This window comes from Cyprinus carpio, chromosome B7 (genome assembly GCF_018340385.1).
Source record: "Cyprinus carpio isolate SPL01 chromosome B7, ASM1834038v1, whole genome shotgun sequence".
Lineage (NCBI taxonomy): Eukaryota > Metazoa > Chordata > Actinopteri > Cypriniformes > Cyprinidae > Cyprinus > Cyprinus carpio.
Window position 1 is genome coordinate 39,781,687 of NC_056603.1, and position 22,583 is coordinate 39,804,269.

Sequence of the window (22,583 nt, forward strand, 5' to 3'; positions counted from 1 at the left end):
TATTTATTTATTTTATGTAGGGGGACCCTGCTACACCTTTCCTACCATACAGCTGATGGATACTGACTGTAAAATGGCAATTTTAGGAGGAGGGTTCAGTGTGGTGACAGAAGATGGAATAGACGTGTGCCAGTGCACCAGCCTTTCAACATTGCATATCCAACATACCTGAGAAAGACACTGACTTTGCTTCAGAGGCACATTCTCAACACTAGAAGATGGAGACAAGCACTGCCAGTAACATTACTCTGAATGATTAGTTTTTTGTATTAGATCATGCCTCAACTGTACCATTGCCCAAAGTGCACTCGAAGGACATTCACTCTTTTGAAGTTAATCCAACATGCTGGAGTTGTACATGCACATGAACCAAATATTAGTATAACCTATGGTATAGATGAGTGCCAGTCAACTTTTCTTGTGATTCCATTCTTTTAGAAAACATGCACAGGAAGCATATGTACTTCATTTTTGGTCCTTTTGGTAACAAAAATGACTGTCTCAGTGCAGAGTCAGCAATGCAGTTGTATTATAATATAATGGAGAAGGGTCTGGCTGCAGACTTGCACTCTCAGACACTTGTGCTTCCGCTAGTGACAACACTTAAAGTCTTTTTTTATTTTATATTTAATTCAACTTATTGGATACTACTTGTTTGAATCTCTCAACATTTGTTTTTTTTCTTGTGTAGGTATCGTTGACTGGAAGTCTGTCAGTCCAGATGTGAGGAGGACACAGAGTGGAGTTGGAGCTCAGCAGGTGTGATGGCTGTAGATACTGTGGTCTTGGAAAGAAGGGGGTCTTCACAGCTTTCTATTCAGACAGAGTTTGCTGGATTCTGTTCTATGGACTGCTACTACAGAATAAATGAATGAATGAATGAGTGGTTTATCTATCATCTATCTATCTCTCTATCTATCTTTTACTTGAATTGGCGACTGAAACTGAAAGCGAAATAAATGTTTTAGTGGATAAAGCTGTCTGTTTGCTTAATTGGTTAATGTCAGGTAACATAAGGTTACTAAACTTCTGACTAATTTTAAATTTGATTATTTAGTGGTTTTGTCAACTATATTTTTCTCTATTAGGCAAAACCTAGTTTTTAGGGTAACACTTTACAATAAGGTTTCGTTTGTTGACACTGATGTATTAACTAACATTAACTATGACCAATACAGATGATACAGTATTTATTAAACGTAAGTTAATAAAAATACAGCTGTTCGTTGTTTGTTCTTGTTAGTTCACTTCACAGTGCATTAACTAATGTTAACAAATTCAACTTTTGACTTTAATTTAAGAACAGCTAGTGCGATGCTAAGAGACGTTTGTATCCTCGAAAAATAATGGACTTTTTTTTTTTTTTTTTTTTTTTGATTATTGATAAATCAAGACCTAAACTTGCGGTGGTGATGACGTCAGTAACCCGCGCCATGCAGAGTAAGTAATTTAAAATAATATTAATATCATTAACGCCGTTTTTACCTTGCAAGAATTTAATTTGGTTTTATAAGATTATATTGAATTTATTGCTTCATTTTAATCTGTAGGCGATTAAGAGTATGGCTCACCAGGTTTTTTTTGTTTGTTTGTTTGTTTGTTTTTTTTTAACAGCCAACTTTCGCGTTACTTTTTGGCACGCCCCCTACCTTTCGTTTCACCAATGAGAAACCTTTTGGCACGCACCCACCTTTTGGCACGCCCTTTGCTTCAGGCTGCAGTTACCCATACTTGCGCGAAACAGGAAACTCATGAATATTCATGCATGCTCCGCCTTGACACACCTTATATCTGAGACACCGAATATTTCAGATTCAGAACACTGGCTTAACGGTCCGCGGCTGCTGCAGTTTGATTGAGGATCGCGGCGAAGATGGCAGACGGAGATGTCGTGGATGGAGAGAAACTCAGCAAAAAGTACATGCATTTATAACATTACAGCGCTTAAACTGATTCTGTACGAAATGACACTCAAGATAAGTTTGCCTATGTGTATTATGTGGCTTATCCCGTCCGTAGTGATAAATGAGATTGATAGCGTGTTTTTGACTTTTCTCTTGCCAGTATTTTTTATGTATGTAACTATGCAAAAGATTCACGCGGTTGCGCTTAAGTTGTCCAAATGACAATTTAATTGCACATAATTCCGATGGCGTGTTTGTTTATGAGAACCGTTCAAAAATAAGAATGAGCGATTATTGTACGTCGTGACTGCGTAGGCTTATCTTATTGTGACTTTTCTGCTATTAGGCTATTAAAGTAACTTATTTTTTCGGTATTTACTCGGTTCACTCTAAATACTTTCACTATCGGTTCTCGGGTCATTACAAAGCTGACGCAAGATGAATGCAGAATACCTTGCAAGCATAAGAGTTAACTACTATTTCAGTTTCTGCAGTTTCTTTATAGGCATATCACACAAGCAAATAACAGTATGCTTATCAGGGCCGTGCGGAGACCTTTGGAGGGGCAGATGCTCAAAGTATAAAAGGGGCACATGGAGCACAGCTTTTAATAGGGCTGTGCTCCTTGCTTATACGTGTATCGAAACTTATGCTTCTGTATTGATAGCAGCAAATGCTGTGACAGTTTTTAAAAAGAAACATGGAACAGAAAATACCATTTTAAGATTAAAAGTTAAAGTAGTTTTTTTCTCTTTGCAACTTTTAAATACTCTGGAATTACACACTGAATTATATTATTATTATCATAGCAATTCTATTCTAATCCTGTTCTGAATTTATTCATTTTTTGATTGATAATGATAATAAAAACAGGATTAATGAGTATAATTCGTATATAGTATAATTAGGGTTGTGACGTTGAGGAAATTTTCCAACTGGTTAATCGACGTGTGACAACAGGTAAAACCGGTATCACCGTGTGGGGCGTTCCCTCTTTTTTTCTTTGCTTTTAAATAGCTTGGCATACGCATTTTACTTTTAGTTTCAAATAGCGGCATTTTGGCATAAACCAATTGTTCGTTTTTACTTTGTTTCAATTGTCCCTCTTTTTCTCGCTTTCCTTCGCTTTTAAACAGCCTAAATGCGCCGTGAGCATTTTACTTTCACTTTCGAATTAGCAGCATTCAATTGCTTGAATGCAACATCAAAATACAACGTCAAACTCACTTTAGCCTATATATAAAACATATAACTTTTATTAACAAAACAAATAAAAATACACCATGCTATAGGGCAGGCAATGCCTAATATAAAATAACAAATAACTTACATAAAGTTTAAATAGGTATACAAAAATGGAAACAGGCAACAAGTAAACATGTATAATATATAACCAAATAAATAAGAAACATAGAAAGTTTAATAGCAAAACGAGTAAGAAAGCTTGGAGGTACAGCATGCACCTTGATGTCAAATAAAATAAATAAATGACACAATGTTTAAATAAAGTAAAAATCAGCAAACACTGTGAAACCAAATAAATGAGAAACAAATATTAAACAATAAAAATTTCCAAAATCACCTTAGATAAATGCCAAAAGTCAAGTTTTAAAAATCCAAAATATTGCCAAACAGGCGCTTTTGTTTTTTGTTGCGGCTTAACACCGAGTGGCAACCTCCCGCTCTCTCTAGTGAAGCCACCAAGGAAGTGACTAAAATTGCAATTCATCGACTGGCCGCTTGAGGCTGGCTGCAAAAGGGAGTCAGTCCCATAGACACCCCATGTTAAAATGCCCAACTTTACAGCAGAAAAAAACATGTATACATCATGGTTCAAGAAATGATTTTGGTCTATATAGCTAATTTTTCCCTTCATGACATCTGTGAGGAGGGCGAATTTTTTTATAACTCATCCGTTCAAATTATATTAAGCCTTAAAGTTTTGCATAATTAAGGGCGTGGCCACTTGACTGACAGGTGGATTGCCGCTGCTGATAATGCTGTCTACATAATGCTAATACATAAAATAAGTAAGCTTGACCAAAGTTCTTGTGGGGAGAAGAATTTATTGAAGGTAGCAGTGTAGCAGTTCCTCAGCAGTGTTGTTAGCATGTTATCCTTCAAACAATCTTAACCCAAGGTACTGTCTGTGAGACCAGACCTTTATACCTGGTAACAAATGTGCTTCAAACAATACAATAACACCCCATGGAGAGCCAATGATAGTGTAACCTTATGATGACCTGACAGGACCTCTACCATTGAGAGCCCATTCATTGATCTGATGTTGACCTAAGAGGCTAATTATATGGGCCATTTGGTTCACACGTTTGTAAACAAAGACAGCTGGCTACAGTTGATTGCAAATACATTTGACTAAAGTTGATTAAAAACCAATAATCTTTCACAATGGTGCTTCAGCCCGCCAAAAGGGGCGGGGCTGACCGCCATAGAAGTCGGTCCGTAGCGCCATTCATCAGATCATTCGACTGAAGTGACATAACGCTCGTTCCCTTATCTCAGGGAACCGCGAGCCCAGTGTAAGAGCATTAATAAGGGCCCTAAGGGACTAAGGCATTGTCTCGCCCCAAGATTAGCTGAGGGCATGAGAAATCACTACCCACATGGAAGGTTTAAACAGATAGAATCCATACCTGCAGGGCGGAGATGTCTAAGTTATAGAATCTGGCAAAAGTGGACGGCGACGACCAGCCGGTGGCCACACAGATCTCACTGATAGATATGCCACTAGACCACACCCATGAGTAGGCCATTCCCCTTGTGGAGTGGGCTCTCACACCATTAGGGCATTCCAGTCCTTTCCAATGCATTAGCCAGAGCTATTGCATCAACAATCCAGCGAGACAGTCTTTGCTTGGTAACCCGTAGATCCTTCTGGTGGCCTCCAAAGCAAACAAACAGTTGTTCAGACTGTTTAGAACGTTCCACATAGACTCTCAGAGCCCTAACAGGGCAGAGAGCGTTCGGTTCCTGCTCGCCGTCTGCAGCGGGGAGCGCCAATAGGGATATTACTTGCGCTCTAAAGGGAGTAGAGAGCACTTTAGGAACATAGCCGTGTCTCGGTTTCAAAATGACCTTGCAGTCATTGAGCCCAAACTCAAGACATGAGGCGCTGACCGACAGTGCTTGTAAGTCACCCACATGCTTTACCAATGCCAAAGCAAGGAGTAGGGCCGTTTTAAGCGATAAGGGCCGCAAGTCAGCCGAACTGATCGGCTCAATTTGGGGCCTTTTTAGGGCCCCTAGGACCATGGATAAGTCCCAACACGGCACAGTCCGAGGTTGAGGAGGATTCAGTCTCCTCACCCCCATTCAGAAATTTAAGGACCAAGTCGTTTCTGCCTATTGAATGGCCGGCCGGCCTCGAGAGAATGATTCACTGCGATGGCCACCACATATACTTTGAGTGTGGATGGGGCGCGCCCGTTATCTAGCAGAACTTGCAGAAAAGTCAGCATGCAAAACCGGGTCCATTTGCCATGCAGAGCACCAATTGAGAAATACTGACCATTTCTGGCCATAAAACCGTGATGTGGACGGTGTCCTTGCCTCAAGAATGGTGTTGTTGCTTACTCTTGCTGGGAGCCTATCAGACTCCTGTCGAGGCACCAGACATGAAGGCTCCACAACTCTGGGTGGGGATGCCAAATCATGCCTTTCGTCTCCGAGAGAAGGTCCCTCCTCAATGGGATGGGCCACGGGGCCATCGTTCCCTGCTGCATCAGCTCTGGAAACTAAGTCTGGTTCTTCCAGAGTAGAGCTACTAGGAGGAGGGAGCATTTGGTTTCCTTGACTCGCCTGATGATCTGGGGAAACATGGTGATAGGAGGAAATGCATACAAGCAAGCCCTGGGCCAGTCGTGGGCCAGGGCATCTCTCCGTATCGAGAAAAATGTTGGGCAATGAGAGTTCCGAGGCGAAGAGGTTGACTTCTGCCTTCCCAAAGACCACCCAAATTCGCTGTAACGTCTGAGGATGCAGCACCCAATCGCCCGGGGCTACCTTGCCTCTGGACAGCATGTCCGCCCCCAGGTTCATCTTGCCCAGCACATGAACCGTCCTTAGTGAGAGGAGTTCTCTCTGTTCCCAGAGAAGGAAACGATGAACCAATCTGTATAAGGCGTGAGACCTGAGACCGCCTTGGTGATTGATGTAGGACACCACTGTCGTGCTGTCTGAACGGACCAGGACGTGGTGGTCTTTGATGGCTGGAAGGAAGGAATACAGGGCTAAGGAGACATTTCCATGGCAGTTGATATGTAGGCATCGCTGCTGAGCTGTCCAGGACCCGAATGCTGGATTGCCCTCCAACAGCGTGCCCCACCCAGAGTTGGACACATCTGTCGTGATCACTTTCCTTCTGGAGGCCACGCCCATTCTCACTCCTGTCTGAAACAGGTGAGTGGTCCTCCAGGGGGCCACAGCTTCGATACAGTGGCTGTCCACCCTGACCGAAAATCTCTTTAACCACCAAAATTGGAGGGGCCGCATGTGGAGCAGGCCCAGTGGAGTTACAGAGGCGGCAGCGGCCATGAGCAGCCTCTGAAAAACCCTCAAGGGGCATGTCGTCCCCTGTTTGAGGGAACCCGTCAATTGCTGAATTGTCAGGGACCGATCCAGCGAGATCCACGCCCACATTAGTGCGGAGTCTAGACCCGTTCCCAGAAAGACAGTTCGTCATCTGGGCAACAACTGGCTCTTGCCTGGGTTGATGACCAACCCGAGGCGCTCTAAGTGACTGAGCAGCAGCTCTTTGTGAGCATTCAGTTCCCCTTCTGATCTGGCTAAAACCAGCCAATCGTTGAGGTAGTTCAATATGCGGATTCCCATCTGCCTGAGAGGGGACAGAGCCGCATCTATGCACTTCATAAAAGTGCATGGGACCAGGGACAGTCCAAACGGAAGGACTGCATACTGATAGGCCATTCCCTCGAACGCGAATTTCAAGAACGGTCTGTGCCGGGGGCTATGTGGATGTGAAAGTAAGCATCTTTCAAATCCACGGTCAAAAACCCATCCTTGGGGCAAATATGCGGGAAAATTTTCTTGACCGTCATCATCTTGAACGACCGGCGCATAAGCGAGCTGTTCAGATGTCTGAGATCTAGAATGGGTCTGAGCCCGTCGTCTCTCTTTGGGATGAGGAAATAGCGGCTGAAAAAGCCTGACTCGCTGGGGGCACTATTTCCACAGCGCCTTTTGCAAGCAGTGCTTGCACCTCCTGCCGGAGAACAATAGCTTCGTTGTCCGGGACAGAAGTTTAATCGATGCCTCTGAATCGGGGCTCGCGGTCTGCGAGCGAACTGCAGCGAGTAGCCACATCGAATTGTTTCCAAAACCCATCTCGAGATTCCCGGAATGGCTGCCCAGGCCGTATAATGGGAGGCGAACGAGAGCTCGCCTTGAAAAAGCAGGGAGTCTACGTTCGTATAAGTGATTGAGAGAGGATGAGGAATTTTGCTCTTTAAAGCATGTAGGTCCACTATTACAGCAGTAAAATATTCGAGCACGCGCTGCACCTGCAGGACGTGACCCGCTGAAAACTAAACTCCGTCTCTCAGAGGTGTTCGAAGTGGTGAGGAGTGAAGGTGAGCTGTTTTGGGGGCGTTCCGGCCAAGGTGAGAACGGGGCCCCTCCTCTTCCTCTCTAGCGCCTCAGGACGGTTTCGCCGGCTAAGGTTCCAGCACAACTCGTGGGTGGGGACCTTGACGCTTCGGGAAGTGGAAGCGTTTCACCGGCCTGGATTGCTGTTTCAGCCGAGGCTCTGTCTTCCGCTGACGCTGATGCTGTGCTGGCTTTGCAGGCTGAGCAGCGGGGCTCTTCTGGCGGCCCGCAGCTGCGTCTTCTGAGCCTTCGAAAACCGTTCAGTGAATCCATGAAAAGCGGAGCTGAATAGTCCTTTCGGTGAGACCGGCGAGTCAAGGAAGGCCATTTTCTCAGCATCCCTGATCTCTGTCAACGTTAGCCAGAGGAGGCACTCCAGCACCACCAGGCTGGCTATGGTCTTGCTGATCGCTTACGCTGTGGCCTTTGTAGCACGCAGAGCGAGATCTGTTGCTGTGCACAGCTCCTTAAAGGCCTCTTGGTGCTCTTGGAGTTTGGTGTATCCCCTTTCATCAGCGCTGTCAATGGTGGTAGGGATGTGCAGTATACCGGTACTGGAAAAATACCGGTATCTATTATATTTCAAATGGTACGATATCATAATTTTGCTCAATTCGGTATTTCATGCGCTGCTGTTCCGAAGTTCACCTGTAGGTGGCAGTGCTTCCCAAATTGATGCAAAACCGGTAAACCTGAAGAACAACGCCATGGATCAAGCAGAAGTGAAATATGTCATTACTTTACATACAAAACCAATGATAAAGGTGAACGAACTGACCACAGGATTCAGCACATCAAATCTTGCTAACTTGCTCAATCGTGTGCTCATCCTGATCTTTTCTGAGAATTAAGAGATCGACAGGTTAGTGCATCATTCATAAATTAATACTTAATTTGAACTTTTATTCACAACTGATCAACGCACAAACATAAGATGTGACGAAATAAACACGAAAGCTCAAACATGTGACGCTAGAACCAGTGACATTTTAGTCACATTTTGGCAGTTTTGCTATATTAATTTTAGTATCAATAATATGAAGGGAATGTTTCTGCCACATTGTCGACTGCTAACATGAAGCAGCCGAGAGAGAGAGAGAGAGATTTATATAGAGCTTTTTCTTTGCCTGAGTCTGAAATCTAAAAAAACATTCTGAGGGGGAGAGAAATAATAACGTGATTTTGAATATTACTTTGACTGTTAAAATAACACTTGAAATTTTTTTTTTATAACTCATCAACAGCATTACAGCACTTAGGTCAATGATTATTTATAAAAGATAAATGTAGGCTACTAATACATGTTTAGTATGTAAACAATACTTTATGCATTAAACACATACCTAACATTAACCAAGATTATTAAATACTATAAATGATGATAATTCACTTTTATTATCCTCCATTTTTTTTTTTTTTCACTTAATTTTTGAGGCTGGTTATTTGCCACCTATGGTATTGATTGAGCATCGATACCGAGGTATTACTTTCTGGTATCGTACCGAAGCCAAAATTATGGTATCGAGCCATCCGTAAATGGTGGTGAGAGCTGATGCAGTAGAGGGGTTCACCCGTGCTGAGTAGGGGGCTCGCCACGTCTTGGTGAGCTTGTCATGGGCGGCTGGCAAGAACGGGGCTGGGCGCTGGCGGGAGGATTGCTGGCGGGTCTCTGGCAGGAACCTTTCATCCAATAAGCCATGGGCGGGCTCATCTGGAGCCGACCACTTGAGGCCAAGATACTACACGGCCTTTGCGAGGATGTGGATTAGCTCTGCGTTTGGCTTTGTCCTCGGCACTTGAGGGGCAGGGGCTGCTTCGGGCTCCTTGCCGGAATGACCCCATTCCTCCGTTTCTGACGCCAAGGGCACAAAGTCATTGGCGGTGATGTCATCGATGACGATGTCCTCCTCGGACGCACCAAATGAGACCAGTCCGCTCGCAGCTGAAGAGGGGTGCTGGTCCTCATGTGCGAAGCACACCGGCGTGAGAGGACGCGGGGAGGGTGGGGCACGCAGGCGCTGAGCCGACGTGACACTGCCCGGACCCGCTGGAAAAGATCCACTGCCCCACTGTTTTTTCCTCTTAGTGGAGGAAAAAGACAGGAGGGCCTGGCGGGGGGGATTGCCTTGATGGAACAAGGTGACCCACGAGCGTAGACGGGAAAAGATCAATGCTCTCGCAAAAAGAGCATGAGCCAACAGTGAGCGCAGCCTCTGTGTGGGTGCGGCCGAGGCAGGCGGCGCACTTGCTGTACCCGTCTTCATCATGCAAGAGTCCCTTGCATGAACCACACTCGCAGCGTGACATTTGAAGCAACACACGCTGAAATTTGCTCTTTGCCCGGATGGCGGATGCCTGCAGTGATGCTTACGTGGCGGTGAGCAGAGCTGGAGCTTCTTCTACAGCTTCTTTCTTGCAGAAGAGTCACCGAAGAGATGATCCTTGTCGCTGAAGGAGAATAATCTGATGAATGGCACTATGGACCGATTTGTTATAGCGGTCGGCCCCGCCCCTTTTGGCGGGGTGAAGCGCCATTGGTTTGTGCAGCTACACAAATGTGAACAAATCAGGCTTCAGCAGAAAGGAAAAAAGGAGTTTTCCCATACATAACGAGAGTGAACGTTTGAAAGGGAACTATTTTAATGAACTCTACATTTTTTTATAAATAAATACTGTAATAATAATAGTTCTACGTATGAATAGTTTTTTGTCAGATAATATAAAAAGACAAGATCCCTCGATGCCCTTTAAATTTTCCCAATCAAACCGTAAGAATGAAAGAGAACAGGCACCTTTGTTTATATTTCTGTTTGCCGCATTTTTAATATTTAATAAATATTTAACTTTAATAAAATGTAAATTTGTCCCCCGCATTTTATTCGGGCAGGTGTGTTGACGTAGAGGTTTGTAAATTTAAATCTAGATTTAAATTCAAAGAGACAGTATCGATAGTCTTTGCATGACCTGACATTTTATTCGTATCCAAAATGAGGAGAATATGAATATCAAGAATATGAAAACTGAACACTCTCATGCAGTGTATGTTTCGTTCATACTCAAAGCCGGAGGGCACTCTCACTCAGAAAGTCCAAAACAGACTCATAGAAGTAATAACTTATGATGTGCAGGAAATCCCTGATATGGACAAAAGCACCCAGCTATCGCTGTAGCTGAGCTGAATAAAAAGCAGAGACGTTACTGATAAACACACGATTGTGAAAATATATGGTTAATGTGCGTTTTTCAAGTTAACTCCAGGTAATAAATAAATAGACTATATGAATAATGCAGTACTGATTGACATATCATTTAGTATAGAAACTATAAAATATATTTCCTGCCTTATTCTGTGATAAAAATGGGGGAAAGGTGTTCATAGTAGACTTTAAAAACCAATCTTAAAATTGTCATTAGGAAGATGTTGAACAAAAATATTATAGCTCTTTGCTGCAGCTACTTCTACAGGCTACACACAACAAAATAAACAACAGCTGTGCATGCTCTCTTCATGTTGTTCTTGTAAAATAATAATAATTTAATAATATAAGTAAACAAGCACACTGCTCTGCTGAGAACCTCACTTACTGGCAGCCGCGGACGTTATTGTAGGCATCCTGGTAGGACACTAAATTACTTTATTCTTTTTTTTTTATTAATGCTATATAACATAAGAACATTGTCAAGGAATGACATACAAATACATATAATAAAACACAGAGAAAAAAACAAGGATTATACAAAAAACTAAAGATGACAAGACAAGGAGACCCAAGAATGCATACACTACCATTATTAATACAATAACATACAAACATTAATATACAGGGAAAGCTTTTAAATACATGTATTTACATTTTCTTTAAACATTTCTTCATAATATTTAATAAATCTTAGGGATTTTTTGTTATATATGTAACTAAGAGATTTAATAAGTGATATTAATTCAGTTTTAAAATGGGGATAGGATGGCATTATTATTTGCAAACCTTTGTTTACAGCGTGCTAAATTACTAAAGGTGTCTGAACGTGAGGGATCGTCTCTGATGAGATTTTCAGGTGAAATGTCATCATGTGGATCATCTAATTTTTGGCTAAATTATTATTAATTAATTTTACTGATAGTTAGATTGGGCAGGCCTTCACAAGAGGGTGTTTAATTACAAAAAAAAAATTGCATTGACAAAAGGGCACTTTGGGCATCAAGGGAAAAAAGGGGCAGCCACCGCACCCCCCTCTGCATGTGCCTGATGCTTATGCTGTTCCGAATTCAACGAAAGGACTGCTTTTATTTGTGAACCGATAAAAGTGATTCATAGAATCGTTCCGACACAAAAAAGAACGAATCATTCAGATTCTGCTGTGTTTGTCATGTTAAGGTAGCTGTTAGCACCTGCCAGGACGCAAATGTGTTATTATTCTAGAATGAGAAGCATAATATATACATCTGTCCCCATTCATTTGAGAAAAAAAAAGAAAGAAAGAAACGGCAATACCAAAATATATTTATGATAGTGAATACTAATTCCGGAGTACCATATTAGGAACCCCATACAGTACCATCCGTAAAGTACGTTTTGCTAAGGGTGCAATGACTCTGACCCTGATTTTTCTTGATTCATCAAATAGGACGTTTGCATCATGTTGACTCTGGTCAGAATATGCAGGCTGCAAGCGTTCAGGCTGCAGACGTTTGCTCTTCCCAGCTCACAAAACCTGCATTTGCTTATTGGAGGAAGTCGCTGGAGAAGTGGCAAAAGGTTGGTGGTGTTTCCATTTAATGCAAAAAGCGACCAACCTTTTGTCACTAAAAAACTGTGCTTGCTTAAGGCTTCCAAAGCTAGATGTGCAACACCAATGCCTGTGTAGTGTTTCAAATCATTTTCTTTTTTTATATGTCCTCAGTGAGCTGAAAAGGCGCATGAAAGCTGAGAAGAAAGCAACTGAGAAGGAAGCCAAGGACAAAGAACAGCAGGAACAGAAGGAGACCAATGAGAAGTCACAGCAAGATGCAAATGAGGCAGATGAGGAAACTCTGGACCCAAATGTACGTTGAGTATTGATTATAGAAGTCACATTTCTGGCACATAAATTCAGAATTAATTGTAACAAGGGTTGGGCATGGTTTGAATTTGCTCAATTCCAATTCTTATCGATTCCAAGTTTCAATTCCAATGTGGTATAAAAAAGTCAAAACTTTAGATATCAACCATATTTATTCTGTGTGTGTTTTTATTTTTTTATTTTTTGGCAAACGTTTAATTGCTGCTGAATGCCATGAACAAAAATCAGCAGGCTGCATAAAAACCGGACTCTGTTAAGAGCTGTTTGTGTGCAAAATAGAGCTGCGTGATTCTGGATAAATTGAGACTGTAGTTCTCTCGCGATTCTGAAGAATAAATATTAGACGACTAAACAAAACCTCATGGAATTTATAAATGGAATGATTCAATGACTCAATCAAGATTTACTTGTTTCATTAGTGGATGAATCAGTGTTTTGGAATGAATCTCTTGAATGAATGAAGACAAATACATTTTTAACAGCCCCTTTTCGCCAACTAAAAAAAAGATGTGCACACAGGAATTGATATATGGTATTAAAATTAAAATTTAAAAGTATCCGATTCCTGACCTTAAGTATCTGATTCTGGAACTGGAATTGATTTTCGATTCCCAACCCTAATTGTAACAGTTTCTTCATCCCTTTCTGTTTTCAACGCAGCAATACTTCAAGATTCGTTCACAAGCCATTCAAGCCTTGAAGGGGACAGCTGAAGACCCATACCCTCACAAATTCAACGTGGACTTGTCGCTTACAGAGTTCATTGACCGATATAACAACCTTCAGTCAGGGGACCACTTGACAGATGTCGTCCTCAGTTTATCGGGTAAATGTTTTCTGCTTGCATTTTACATAATGGTGCACTGAACTGAACTAAACGGAATATACAAAACTGAAATTAAAGCCGAAAACAAAAGAAGTTTCATGTTAAATTTGGGAAACTTAACTTAGCATGCATCATAGTATTGAGTTAATGATGTAAATGTAAGGTAACGTGACATTTGACATGTTTTATTGATGTCTTTCCATGGTTAAAACACTGAATGATTACATGAGACATGATAGTAAAGCGGAAGTTAGTGAGGAGGAAGTAATGATTGGTTTACGTGTACTGCGTGTTGCCGCTTGAATTGTTGCTGCGGCGATTTGTCATGACACATTAAAGAGCGTCAAAATTACATTTATTCATTTTGTGATAAAATTGACAAAGCTGAGACTTAGTAAAGTAAAAAGTAACCAAGCAAAAAGCTTGTTGCGCTTAATATTGAAAGCCAAATCCGCTACAAATAACGTTTAGTTGAGTTTTGCTCAAGCATCAACAGAAAACGGCATAGACTGAAAGAGCGATCTTGTGATTTAAGAATTGATATCGGTTCTTCAAAATGAAGATTCATCAATAATCAATATCTTCAACCTGTTTATGTCAATGATTTTATGATTTTTTATGATGAGAATTTTTGCTGTTTGACATGGAACATACATTTAAAGACAGTTTGATCCTTTTCTAATTTAGTACCTTTGCGTTTTGCTTGATTGAAAGGTCGTATCCACGCCAAGAGGGCTTCAGGTGTCAAGCTGCTGTTCTATGATCTGCGAGGAGAGGGAGTCAAGCTGCAGGTCATGGCCAACTCCAGGTCTGATTTGCACTCTGCTCCATCACGTTTCATTCATGTTTTTGTTTTATCGTAGTAGCATAACAAGTTGTTATTCTGCTATTTTTAGGAACTACTACAAATCAGAAGAAGATTTTGTGCACATCAACAACAAATTAAGGCGTGGGGACATCATTGGGGTCCGGGGCAACCCTGGCAAGACAAAGAAGGGCGAGCTGAGCATCATCCCGATCGAGATGACCTTGTTGTCTCCATGTCTTCACATGCTTCCCCACCTTCACTTTGGCCTGAAAGACAAGGTAAAGTTTAGTTGTTGTTATTTCCAAGGTGTTTCAACTTTTTAAGCTTTGCTCCTCATCAGCATCCTCTTTGACTCTTTTTTACCAGTACAGAAGCACAGCACAAACACCTTGTGAAAAAGCAGTACACTTTAGCATACTTAACAGTTACTTATTATGGAAAAAATATACTTTATGAGAATTTACTTAAGTGCAGATAGAATGTAATGTTTTTGAGCTCATAATTGCATTCTAGTTGCAATAAATTGAAAATGTTTTATATTTATTGTTTAAATTTGTATTATTTTTGATTGACTGAAATTTAGAGTGCTCCTTTTGACCAGCTTAAGTAGGATTTAAGAAATTCTTTATATGTTATTTCTAGTGCAGTCAAATGATTAATCGCGATTAATCGCATCCAAAATAAAAGTTTTTGTTCACATAATATATGAATGTGTACTGTGTATATTTATTATGTATATATAAATACAAACACATGCATGTATATATTTAAAAATATTTGTTTATATATTAAATATATAATATAAGATCTAATAATATAAATATATTTATGTATATACAAGTATTTTGTTTTTCAAAATATATACTGTATGTGTGTGTATCTATATATACATAATAAACACAGTACACACACATATAATATGTAAACGAAAATTTTAATTTTGGATTAATCCTTTGACTGCAATAGAAACATGGTTGAAGGGTTCTGCCGAATGCACAGACAAGCATTTATGGGAAACTAAAATATACTTTCATGTAATTTCTATATATATATATATATATATATATATATATATATATATATATATATTTGTAATTTCACACATGTATTGAAGTTGCAATTTAGCACATTTAAATTATATGACTTAAGTAAGTGAACACAGTTCAGTGAGTGTTAGTTTGTAGTATTTTACATGTGCTTTACAATGTTGGTCAGCACATCTAAATAAGTACTATTTCAAAGCATGACAAAAGAAAAAGACTTGATTTAAAATGCACTATAAAACTTTTAATTTTAAATTATTCCAATGTGAACTTTTTAGAAATGTACTAAGTTATGAAAGTGGCCTTTTATTTCATTAAGATTGTATTATCTGCAAGTACAGTTTTTTGAAAATATAAATGTAAGATTTGAACTACACTACAAGTATAGTCATGGCCAAAAGTTTTGAGAATTACATACATATTGGAAATTGGAAAAGTTGCTGCTTAAGTTTTTTTTATAGTGATTTGATTATACTCCAGAATGTTATGAAGAGTGATCAGATGAATTGCATAGTCCTTCTTTGCCATGAAAATTAACTTAATCCCAAAAAAAGAAACCTTTCCACTGCATTTCATTGCTGTCATTAAAGGACCTGCTGAGATCATTTCAGTAATCATCTTGTTAACTCAGGTGAGAATGTTGACGAGCACAAGGCTGGAGATCATTATGTCAGGCTGATTGGGTTAGAATGGCAGACTTGACATGTTAAAAGGAGGGTGATGCTTGAAAATCATTGTTCTTCCATTGTTAACCATGGTGACCTGCAAAAAACGTGTGCAGCCATCATTGCGTTGCATAAAAATGGCTTCACAGGCAAGGATATTGTGGCTACCAAGATTGCACCTAAATCAACAATTTATAGGTTCATCAAGAACTTCAAGGAAAGAGGTTCAATTCTTGTAAAGAAGGCTTCAGGGCGTCCAAAAAAGTCCAGCAAGCGCCAGGATCGTCTCCTTAAGAGGATTCAGCTGTGGGATCGGAGTGCCACCAGTGCAGAGCTTGCTCAGGAATGGCAGCAGGCAGGTGTGAGCGCATCTGCATGCACAGTGAGGCGAAGACTTTTGGAAGATGGCCTGGTGTCAAGAAGGGCAGCAAAGAAGCCACTTCTCTCCAAAAAAAAACGCCTGGGACAGATTGATCTTCTGCAGAAAGTATAGTGAATGGACTGCTGAGGACTGGGGCAAAGTCATATTCTCCGATGAAGCCCTTTTCTGATTGTTTGGGGCATCTGGAAAAAGGCTTGTCCAGAGAAGAAGGTGAGCGCTACCATCAGTCCTGTGTCATGCCAACAGTAAAGCATCCTGACACCATTCGTGTGTGGGGTTGCTTCTCATCCAAGGGAGTGGGCTCACTCACAATTCTGCCCAAAAACACAGCCATGAATAAAGAAAGGTACCAAAACACCCTCCAACAGCAACTTCTTCCAACAATCCAACAACAGTTTGGTGAAGAACAATGCATTTTCCTAGCACGATGGAGCACCGTGCCATAAGGCAAAAGTGATAACTAAGTGGCTCGGGGACCAGTATGTTGAAATTTTGGGTCCATGGCCTGGAAACTCCCCAGATCTTAATCCCATTGAGAACTTGTGGTCAATCCCCCACTAATTCTGACAAACTCCAAGAAGTTATTATGAAAGAATGGGTTGCTATCAGTCAGGATTTGGCCCAGAAGTTGATTGAGAGCATGCCCAGTCGAATTGCAGAGGTCCTGAAAAAGAAGGGCCAACACTGCAAATACTGACTCTTTGCATAAATGTCATGTAATTGTCGATAAAAGCCTTTGAAACGTTTGAAGTGCTTGTAATTATATTTCAGTACATCACAGAAACGACTGAAACAAAGATCTAAAAGCAGTTTAGCAGCAAACTTTTTGAAAACTAATATTTATGTAATTCTCAAAACTTTTGGCCACGACTGTACACATCAAGTACACTTTTCACAGAGAATTTGAATGAGATTTACAAAAGGAATCAATATATATTTAGTATTTTTATTAATAGTGCATATTGTTCTATGCAACATTGACTTACACTCAGAGATTTAGAATTTACAGATTGTTAAGTATATATTTCAGCACCCATTAATGAATTTGCATGTACTGATCTACAGTACATGATAAACTTTGTCATTTTTCCTTCAGGAAACCAGATTCCGACAGCGATATCTGGACCTTATTCTTAATGACTTCGTGAGACAGAAGTTTGTGACCCGCACCAAGATTATCACCTATCTCCGCAGCTTTCTGGACCAGCTTGGGTTTCTTGAAGTAAGGATGTTGGTTTCTGCAAAGAAGAGCAGTGCACATTTAGGTTGCCTGTTGCTGAGAGGTTCCTTCAGTTCTTTCAAGTTTTAATGCTTGCCATTTGTGAATGTGTTTAACAGATCGAAACACCAATGATGAACCTGATACCCGGTGGTGCTGCAGCAAAACCATTTATTACTCACCACAATGAGCTCAATATGAAACTCTACATGAGAATTGCTCCTGAACTTTACCACAAGGTAAACGTGTCACTGCAGTAGTAGTTCAGTATTGAAATTCCTGAGTTATATTGTACAATATCTAACCTATATCAACACGTTTGATATACGTTTCAGATGTTGGTAGTCGGAGGACTTGACCGTGTGTATGAGATCGGCCGTCAGTTCCGTAACGAAGGCATCGATCTCACCCACAACCCAGAGTTCACCACATGCGAGTTTTACATGGCTTACGCGGACTATCATGACCTGATTGAAATCACAGAGAAGTTGCTCTCAGGTTTGTTAAACCCCTGCTGTACCTTGTTCTTCTCATTTCGTGCTCTGGAATGTCTGCATCCTGTAACTGAAGAGGGTGAAGCATCGCAAGAAAATAAGCAAAACACATAAGCTTGTTAAGAAACTGGAAAAATGAAGTAGAGTTGAAACAATTGTTTAGTTTCTTACTTCTCATTCCTAGTGCTTCTTAAAGCAAATGAAACTGTAAAATTCAGTCATAATTTACAATGTTTTCAGGAGAATAAGTTCAGCGTAAGAATTGCATTCATCTTCAAAACACTGTTTTTATATTCTCTCTTGACTTTTGTGCATCCATTGAAAGACCGCATAACAAACATTTTCAAGCTTCAAAAAGTTCAAGACATTGTAAAACGAATCCATTCATATGGATTTCTATGTGGATTACTTTTGCAGTTTCTTTGTGAATTTTTTTTTTAAGCACCTGAGTTTCGGTTGAGGGACAGAAATCTCTCAGGTTTAACAATATCTTAATTTGTCTTTTGAAGAGCAAGGTCTTAAAGGGATACTCCACCCCAAAATGAAAATTTTGTCATTAATCACTTACCCCCATGCCGTTCCAAACCCGTAAAAGCTCCATTCGTCTTCAGAACACAATTTAAGATATTTTGGATGAAAACCGGGAGGCCTGTGCCTGTCCCATAGACTGCCAAGTAAATAACAGTGTCAAGGTCAATAAAAGGTATGAAAGTCATCGTCAGAATACTCCATCTGCCATCAGACGTGCAATCTGGGTTATATGAAGCGACAGGAACAGTTTTTGTAAGAGAAGGAAAACAAAAATAACGATTTTATTCAACAATTCCTTTTTCCATCAGTCTCCTCTGTCTTCTTTTTTTTTTATCTGTATATACTTAAAATTTTAATCTGTATACAGTTATAAAATTATGTGTCTGAGAACACCAAGTGAAGTTTCTTGGTTGCTATCACAGGAATGGTGAAGCACATTACCGGAGGTTATAAGGTGATTTATCATCCTGATGGTCCAGAGGGACAAGCCTGTGAAATAGACTTCACTCCTCCCTTCAAACGGATCAGCATGACTCAAGGGCTGGAGAAGGAATTGGGGGTGAAGTTTCCAGATCCTGACACCTACGACAGTGATGGTAAGGGTTACAGTCCATAAGCCAAGCATAGAGAACATGTTCAACCACTTGGTTTTTACAAAGTATAAGTAGTTCCATGTAAAAATTAATTGACACATCCTAATGTAGGTGCTGGGGCTTTACTGTATTGTTAGAATGATTAAAGGTCATTATTTATTTAATTATTTTTGTTGTTTACAGAAACACGCAAGTTCTTAGATGACCTTTGTGTTCAGAAAGAAGTTGAATGCTCTCCTCCCAGGACTACTGCCCGTCTTCTGGACAAGGTATGAAGTACTGGACACTGTAATAAACCAGTCACAATGAAAAAAGTGCACACTTATTATTAGTACAGAAATCTACATTAAAGCACAGGAAGATGGTCTTTGTGTATGTGTATTATTATTTTTTTTTTTTGAGAACATCTTTACAAAATTAAGATTTGGAACATTCCTTTGAAAATTCTTCTCATTAAATTACTTTCTCTTGAGATTTTCATGAATGCTGCCCCAGAAGCCTTAGTTTGGCCTTTTTAAATGGCAGATACGTGTTTGGCCACACAAAGCACACTAACAGACCAGTTTAATTATATGCAATAATTGTTTTTGACTCTCAAAAATATGCACTCAAGACACTTTAAAAAAAAAAAAAAAAAAATTTATACTTTTCATATTCTTTGTGTTCTTCATCGTACACACATTTTAAACTAATTTTGGCACATTATTGTTGACAGTTAGTGGGAGACTTCCTGGAGGTGAAGTGCATCAATCCAACTTTCATCTGTGATCATCCACAGATCATGAGTCCTCTAGCAAAATGGTATGTGCTTAACTTCCAGTTATGACTTTTCACTGTAGTGTATGTTTGAATCACAAATGTGACCATGTACCACAAAACCAGTCTTAGGTGTCAATTTTTCAAAATTGAGATTTATAAATCATCTGAAAGCTGAATAAATAAACTTTCCATTGATGTATGGTTTATTAGGATCGGATAATATTTGGCTGAGATACAACTATTTGAACATCTGGAATCTGAGGGTGTAAAAAAATCAAAATACTGAGAAAATCACCTTTGAAGTTTTCCAAATAAATTCTTAGCAATGTATATTACTAATCAAAAATTAAGTTTTGAGATATCTACGGTAGGAAATTTACAAAATATCTTCATGGAACATGATCTTTACTTAATATCCTAATGATTTTTGGAAAAGAAAAATCGATAATTTTGACCCATACAATGTTTTTTTTGGCTATTGCTACAAATATACCCCAGCGACTTAAGACTGGTTTCGTGGTCCAGGGTCACAAATGATCTAAAACATTCAACTGATGTATATACTGATGTCTCCACCCCAGGCACAGATCCCAGAAAGGTCTAACTGAGCGATTTGAACTGTTTGTGATGAAGAAGGAGATCTGCAACGCCTACACTGAGTTGAACGATCCCATCAGACAACGAGAACTGTTTGAGCAGCAGGCTAAGGTGAAGATAAACTACTGAATACATAATTTTCTGTTTATCTTGCACAAATGTTGTTTTTTAGGGGACTTAGTTTTCAAATGTTGTCCAAAGAAAAAAATTATACACATTATTACAAAAAAATTATATTATAAATAAATCCTATTCTTTTGAACTTTCTGTTCGTCATAGAATCCTGAAAAGAAAAATGCATCAGTTTCCACAAAGCAGAAAAAACGGTTTTAAGCATTTATAATAAGAAATCATGTTGATGATTTCATGTGGAAAGATCATGTGACAATGCAGACCAGAATAATGATGCTGAAAATTCACAGGAATAAATTATATTATAAAAAAAGTAAAAAAATAAATAATAATAAAAAAAAATTTGCATAAGCATAAGAGACTTCTTTTAATAATTTTTTTTTTATGTTAGTAAGTCTTTGTTTGGTTTGTAATCTCATCTGCGATAGCTGCTCTGTTAAATGGCTATAAAGAGCGTGTCTCACCATACTTGGCTTTTTCTTTACTGTGTCCACAGGACAAGGCAGAGGGTGACGATGAGGCGATGTCTATTGATGAAACCTTCTGCACTGCCTTAGAGTATGGCCTTCCACCCACGGCAGGATGGGGCATGGGCATCGACCGCCTCACCATGTTCCTCACAGACTCCAACAACATCAAGGTACGACCCTTTTTCGGATTGTTAAACATTGTGTACTAATAAAACAATGGACATTGTGGCCCTGTAAATAGACTTGTCAAATCTCATTCTGTAAATACTTTGATATTAAAACTGCTTCTGACTTGATGTGCTTTACTTTAGGAGGTGCTTCTCTTCCCGGCCATGAAACCGGAAGACAATAAACCAGCTCCACCTGCAGATGGCACATCAGTGTAACGCCGTGAATGACTTTATAATAGGAGTGAAAAGTCACACCTGCGGATTTCGTCCATCTCTGGATTTCTTGATTCAGTCTGAACCGTCAAAAGTTACTGTCACTTTTGCGGGTTATAGTCTAAATTTTTAAGACCTATGCACTGTCCATAATGAAGGGAAATATTTCAGCATATCATATTTTAACGTATAGCTCACGGTTTTATGGGGAATGGGAACCCTGCTGTCCTTTCTTTGTTATCCATTGTCAATTTTCTGTATTTTTGTGGTGTGGGGTGATTAAGGGTTTATCAGCCATGTTTGGATATTTTATGATCTTCTGTCCAACTGTGCTTTTTAACAGTTCAATTGTATCATATTAAATAATGATTTGGCCAAGCCAAATGGTTTGTGTTTTTTTTTTTTTTTCCTCAATATTGCATCTTGTGCTTTTGGTTCAAATAAGAGACATTCCCTTGCAAAAAATAAAAGCGCTCTTGTAAATGACTATTAAATTAATAGTAGTTGTCATAACAATGTGCAAGTTTTATTTTACAGTTTTAAGAACTCCAAATTTCTTCACACAAGTGAGCCTAAAAGGTGTAACTGTGTTAGCAAAATGTATCAATTTTAAACAACACTAGTCAGCATTTGAAGTGGATCAAAACCTTGCATCAAAGTTGTCCTAAAATCAAAATGCGTTCTTGTCTTAAGACAACTTTGATTAACTTTTTTGATCCACTTCGAATGTTGACTACTGTATTATTTTATAGAGAGAATGTACAAGGTTTGATATATGTTAAAGATTGACATAAAATATTAGACTGAAGTAGTGTGAGCTTATGTTTGTCAAATGTTACTGCAACCAGGTTAATGTGATTAATTACACATGTTGTTATACTGCTATGACACCTGTGTGAACTTAAAAAATCACTAGTTAATTAAAAGTAAATGGTAAAATGTTTGGGTTCGTTTAATTGCAGGAACAATCTAGCCTTCTTAAACTTTATTCAGAGTGACAGTCTCAATCCGATTTTTGTGCTTATCTGATGGGAATCGGATAGTATTTAGCAAGTGTGAATGGCAAAAATCACATGAAATACGACTCGAGC

The 22,583-nt window shown here is 39.6% G+C and overlaps 1 protein-coding gene across 1 annotated transcript; it reads left to right on the forward strand.

Annotated features, from left to right (window-relative positions):
* Positions 1-203: 203 nt before the first annotated feature.
* On the forward strand, positions 204-21,870 carry LOC109093871 (lysine--tRNA ligase-like). The gene is made up of 17 exons (XM_042728641.1): positions 204-237; positions 692-759; positions 1,813-1,917; positions 12,156-12,286; positions 12,432-12,573; positions 13,251-13,416; positions 14,131-14,224; positions 14,313-14,502; positions 17,411-17,536; positions 17,653-17,772; positions 17,869-18,031; positions 18,981-19,154; positions 19,335-19,420; positions 19,867-19,952; positions 20,492-20,618; positions 21,136-21,279; positions 21,421-21,870. Exons 1-17 carry the CDS (start codon positions 219-221, stop codon positions 21,493-21,495), a joined length of 2,016 nt encoding a protein of 671 aa, XP_042584575.1. The 5' UTR covers positions 204-218; the 3' UTR covers positions 21,496-21,870.
* Positions 21,871-22,583: the final 713 nt, after the last annotated feature.